The sequence below is a fragment of the Pectinophora gossypiella genome, chromosome 9, assembly GCF_024362695.1.
Source record: "Pectinophora gossypiella chromosome 9, ilPecGoss1.1, whole genome shotgun sequence".
Lineage (NCBI taxonomy): Eukaryota > Metazoa > Arthropoda > Insecta > Lepidoptera > Gelechiidae > Pectinophora > Pectinophora gossypiella.
Genome location: NC_065412.1, coordinates 6,735,377 through 6,741,323, shown reverse-complemented (window position 1 = coordinate 6,741,323; position 5,947 = coordinate 6,735,377). Strand labels below are relative to the sequence as shown.

The 5,947-nt window shown below is 36.8% G+C and overlaps 1 protein-coding gene across 1 annotated transcript; it reads right to left on the bottom strand.

The window, feature by feature from the left end:
- Nucleotides 1-1,371: 1,371 nt before the first annotated feature.
- Nucleotides 1,372-5,049, bottom strand: LOC126369548 (uncharacterized). Its single transcript, XM_050014035.1, has 3 exons — nt 4,914-5,049; nt 4,206-4,353; nt 1,372-1,652 (listed from the first exon to the last, which is right to left on the bottom strand). The coding sequence occupies exons 1-3, from the start codon at nt 5,010-5,012 to the stop codon at nt 1,450-1,452; spliced, it is 450 nt and encodes a 149-aa protein (XP_049869992.1). The 5' UTR covers nt 5,013-5,049; the 3' UTR covers nt 1,372-1,449.
- Between the last annotated feature and the right edge of the window lie 898 nt (nt 5,050-5,947).

Here is a 5,947-nt window from a genome sequence, read left to right as displayed (position 1 = left end):
AGAATCCCTAATCCCCGGTAATTAGATTAGTTGGCAAGTCGCTCTCGCGGGCGATAGCCGACCGCGACGCCCGCTTGCGGTCGCCTGTTGTCAAACTAAGCCCTTCTGCAATATAACTCGGTATCTACTAGCTACCTACTGATAGTACAGATAGGAACTATAATTGTTGTTTCAACTGGAATAGTTCTATCGAAAACCGCTCGCCGAAGCTGAGAAATATAGAATTCTGTTTTAATGTTTGATAATTGTTTTGATTGTTTGTTATATTTGGCGCTTTGATTGAACACTATTCGAGTACTGGCTGAAATAGAAAACCGGGACAAGCTGTCTAGACCATCCAAACTGGCGAATGAACAGAACAGAATACATTACTGTTAACGTAGTTATAGGTCGGGTAATGTTAGAAAATATAAATGTTAATCATGTTTACCTACTTGAGTCGGCGTCAATCAATGAGCTTACCTCTAAAAAGTGGGTGAAAAAGATTAGCACAATCAAGACGTGGGCGGCTGAGACAAGAGGCGAAGGTGTATTCAAGAAGGTAGGCAGTGAAAGTCTTGGCAAGTTTCCCCAGTGATTGTCGTTGGGTAAGCCGGGGAGGTGTCAAGCGCTGATGTTCTGGCGACAGCGCGCCCGACGCGTCACCAACTTTGCCCTCCTCCCCGAACCAGAGACACCACAGAATTTTAAGCAGGCGCCAGGTGAACGAGTTTATTCCAAGATACTTACTAAAATATTTAACAAATAACTCGAAGATTTTCCTGTAACGAAGATTTGGAATACGCTTACGTTATTAAAGATTTATGAAACCAAATATAAAAACATTTTCGACTGGGTATAGTGTTTTTAAAGCAACTAGGGTGTATTCCCAGAAGGCACGTAACTAACTATAAAATAAACTTTGTTATAGTTATAATATTTTATTTCGAAACTTATAGTTTAAACGTCAGAGTTTATAAGTTGCAACGGCGGAAAACTTGTGGATGGGGTTACTTTAGGACCGGTAAGGGTGGTGTAAAATTGAGGATGCCTATATGCAATAGTAGGATGATACTAAATAAACTGGTAAGCAAAGGTCCATAGATCAGGAGCGGGTCCAGTTTTTATGTCAGGGGTCACCAGGTCGCAGACAACCTATCTCTGTAGAGAATTAGATAGAATTGCAGTGGCCAACCATGACCCAACCTGTGGCCCAAGGGGTCATGATTTGGAATTTTACCACCATCCCTTGATAAATCTTAGGATTTACCGGTAAATATCGAGATTTACGGTACTTCGGGTTCTTAAGCGCCCTTTTACTCCTGGCTATGTTTGAGTCCCATGTAAATGGGGACATTGTTGCCCATTGTTACAAAAAATAAAAATAATGTATTGTGTTATTGTGTGTATTGAAACAATGTTTTAAATTAAAAAGTCCTTACATAAGTAATATTTGTACTATTTCTATTTTTAGACTTTGGATTCCACCGTAATATCCGGTGAGAAGTAATCGAATACTTTTAACTTAAGGATTTCGACGAATGCAAAAGGAATAATCCTGTGTAGAGGGTGCGGGCCTCCGACGTATTGCCTTGAGACCAGATTCTTCCACATCTGAATTTGCAGCTGCAACACCTTTGTCTGACCCATTCTAGATGACTCCACGAATTTACCTGAAATATAAGAAAATTGAATAAGTACCTATGTTTAAGGTAAAGTACATATTTAATTTTTTATTTACATGTAAGAGATACTAATGAAGAAGTAAGGGAAAGGGGCAAATAATGAGAGTTTTTGAGGACAGAAGAGGCAAGATGATTGGACACATAAAATAACACGACGCTGTTTTAATAAATATTAAAAAACATCATAGAAGGGAAGATAGAAGGAAAGAGAGGAAGGAGAAGACCAAGAAGAGCTTACATGAAACAAGTTAAAGAGAAGGCGCACGACGTGTCTTATAAGGAGGTAAAAGAAGTTGCCTTTGATAGACGAGAATGGAGAATGCTACATCAATAAGAGCGAGGCTGTTAAATTACTTAATTATAACCCTGTATCGCGGAGGATAGTTTTAATAATAGTCCGGTAAGCTAGGCTTAAATAGTAGCATAATAATTAGTGTAAACATTATCGTACAATTAAAATGACAAAAAGCTATAAAAATCAATCGCCAGCACTGGATGGCGTCATAGCATGGCTCCCGGCGTTGTACGACATTGTATTGTAGACACGGAAAGCAGGCAGGAGATCGACACAGGATGACGCAATAAAGAATAGAATAGAATAGAATAACTTTATTCCCAAAACAGTGAAGGTTACAAAAGCATTTACATAAATTAAGTTTAACAATTTATGACTAGTAGCTAACACTGCCCAGGGAAATGGGACTGACTCAGCATATTGTTGCTAAGAGTATGGTACGAATGCCCACTCTCACCAACACTGATATTCTGCCAGTACCCATATTACGCTTATAATTAGTAATAAATGAATTGAACGTGCCAACAAAAAACCGTGCCGTGAATTGTTTAAACGGAAAAAAATATATAACAACAAAACAAAAAACAAAGGTAAGGTTAACAAAGTACTAAATGAAAATCAGTAGTATGCCAAGGGGTTAAATCATAATTGATAGTATAAATAAAAATATATAAGCAAATAGAATAGATTATTATATTGGTATGTAAATTGATAGGTGTATGTATGTATATGTGCAGAGTTCAGTCACCCCATACTTTTTTGAATATTAAGAAGATGTTCTCAAAATTTTTTCTTAAAAGTGGGTTTTGAGGTAACTCTGCGTAGAGGCGGTGGTATATCGTTCCAACATTTGTTGGCTCGGTAACTAAAACCACCACGGAAAGCGGCTGTTCTGTGTCGTGGTATATGCATCGCTATTGAGCAAGACCTCGCAGATTCCCGCCAGGATAGATTTTTATAAAGATAAGGAGGCTCTTTAAACCTAACAATGTCATGCAGTTGACATGCGTAATATAGACTCAGACGGTGATGCATATTGAGAAGATTCGACTTGTTAAGAAAAGGCGTGATATGAGTACGAGGAGGAATGGGGAAACAAAAACGTGCACAGGCATTTTGAACGCGCTGAATAATATTTTCAGTTTTTTTGTATAGACAAGGTCCATAAACAGTGAGACTGTAGTTGAGTTTTGACAGAACGAGTGTTTCACAAAGTATAATTCTCATGTCCGTACTAATAAAGGGTCTAATTTGGTCTACATGCAGGCATACCCCGGACACTTCATAATAAAACCTTGTTTTACACAGACACTACAAATTGACGTTATCATACATGCGCATCTGTGTATGTGACGTCTGACGCCCATACGATTGAAGATTAAAGTAAAGAGGGGTGGGGGAGGTAAACCTAGCTCAGCGGCTTGGTGGGAGCAGAGAGTTGCCGTTCTATACGTAGTATTATTCTTTAATCTATGACGCAAGTGTGGTTGAATAGATAGTTAGAACAACACCACACCCCAATAAAAAACTATTATTCTTCATTGCTGGTTGGTAGAAGTGTTTGGGCTAGTGTGAGGGCCTTTTTTGATTTGTGGCTCTGTCTATGCCATTAAGAATTACTATCATAAGTTTATGTACAATCAAAGAGCAAAAGTTCAGTCACCGAGCCCAGCGAGTTATTTGTAAACAGTGGTGAAATTATGAACCATTAGTTGTCATAACCTCCACCAACCCGCAGTGGAGCAGCGTGGTGAAGTATGCTCCATACCACACCACCTCCGGTTGATTGAGGGGAGGTCGGTGCCCAGCAGTGGGACGTATATAGGCTATATTTTATGTTATCTTATGTTAGTTGTCGTAATTATAAAATGTATCTTTGCTCTATTACAGAAACGACATGTAACCAGGAGGTCTTAAGTGCAACCAGTTAATTAAAAAAATAAAAATATGTTTATTACTCTCACATCAACACGATAATATTGGTAATTAACAATAAAACAAGATTAAGATGCAGTTGTTGGTGAGAGAGACTGGGGTCAGTGAGAAGCGTTAGCTTGTAGTACAGAACCCCAGGCTCCCCCCTCGGATGATTAGTGTCTATAGCTACTTAAATTATGTTTATATAACACAAATTAGAAGAGATGAGATTTGATGATACATAAATTTATTACTTTGCTAGAAATTGATTGGACTTTTGCAGCTTATCGTACCTACTTATTGCTTTTGTATAAAAATACAGTACGTACCACCGCCGGCTTGTCTCTTGTATCTGCTACCCAATCTATTATAATTATCAATTTCTGCTCGATACTCCTTTTCAATTCCGAACAGAGACATTATTTCAGTCTGATTGCTCAGATCCATGTCATATAATAAACCCACAATATTCTTCAACTGTAATGATTGGTAAAGTAAAACAAAATTAATTACTTATAATGTAATGATAATATATATTTACTATACTTAATATAACATTTATGTATTTATTTAAAAAATGTTTTAAATAAAACAAATTTTGTTTATTTCTTAAAACAGTCTACATTCTTAATAACTGTAGAGCTAAACTTGTTATTTCGAATTGTTTGTATGTAAAATAATATACAGGATAAAAAGATAAAAGATCAGACAAATAATAATACAATAAGTACCTACACAATTAATTAATGTACAAAAGGTACATGAAACCAATACCACTTAAAACAGTTTAAAACCAGTTCAGAACGCTTAAGCGCCAAGTTGGATGTGACAAAGTTACGTATGTTTCTGATTATGTGACAAATTGTATTATTTTATAATTAATTTTGCTTATTAATGTTGTAATAGATATATATACACCTATTAAATCGGCAAACAGTTTAAAAAATAGTACACTCAGTACCTGAGGTCAGTACCAACATAAATGTACACGCATAGGTACGTTAGAGCAACCGGACTTACTTATACAAAATATTTACCATAGATGGATTAGAGTTGCTTGTAACTTGAACTGATAACACTTTCATATAACGTCCTAAGAAAACGAACCAAACTAGTAGTTTATTCTCAAAAATCATTTTAATGTCAACGAGATCGTATCTCCGCGTTCCACGAGCGACTGACATCATTTGCGAACTGTTTTTATATAATAGTGTATTGTTGTTTTAAAAGCAAACCCTCATCATAGAAATATGTGTATCTAGCGCATTCAACGTGTGACACTCAGCTATCTATATTATAATATTATTATGTTATATCGGAATTCGGATATGAATCTAAGAAATATTTATGTTTGTGTTGAGTTCTTAATAATAATGTGAGTTGACATGAAAATACATTTTTTTATATTTGGTTGGATTCCTTAATACATAAACTGAACCACTCATACTCAGTTGACGTCCACACTGTGTCCTTCGAAATATATTAACATATTCCGACATGCATATTGTGCCTAGGTTATACCTACGTTTTAAAATTTCGCACGTATACAGTTTGCATCTACGAAACTTCAAAACAGAAGCGAAAATTGTTCTCTTGTTTAGGCCAGACAATTTGTAAGGGTTGGGATACACGGCTCAATTTACGCAAAAATAAATGCAAAACTGGTTGCTTTGTCGCAGGACTCGAGCCAAACAGCGGCATTAAATAACGGCGTATCTGTAGGGAAACGCGCGATAACATCGCAACGCGTTGCCAAATTACACCCTGGGTGCTTTTACAATAACTGCTGGTGGAGGTGTGGTGTGGCCGTGGCTGTCCGCGTACTACACTATATTTATCGCTACTGACAAATTTTAAACGCATGTGGTCATAAAGTGAACAATTCGCGAAGTCAGGATATTCTAAAGAAAGGTCGAGTAGATGGGTACCTATTCTAATCCGGCGAACATGATATGAAGACTTAAGAGCGAAAGAAATGAAAGTGGTATGTCTCTGTCTACACCCTATATCTATAGATGATTTAAAATAAAATTCACCATCACAATCACAAGACTACAAAATAATATGAACC

Excerpts from the sequence above, each read along its gene's own strand:
- LOC126369548 (XM_050014035.1), bottom strand. The coding sequence starts at position 5,012 with ATGATTTTTGAGAATAAACTACTAGTTTGGTTCGTTTTCTTAGGACGT. Across the intron at positions 4,354-4,913 it reads GCAACTCTAATCCATCTATG|TTGAAGAATATTGTGGGTTT; the intron begins GTAAATATTTTG and ends CAATCATTACAG. Across the intron at positions 1,653-4,205 it reads CAAGAGACAAGCCGGCGGTG|GTAAATTCGTGGAGTCATCT; the intron begins GTACGTACTGTA and ends CTTATATTTCAG.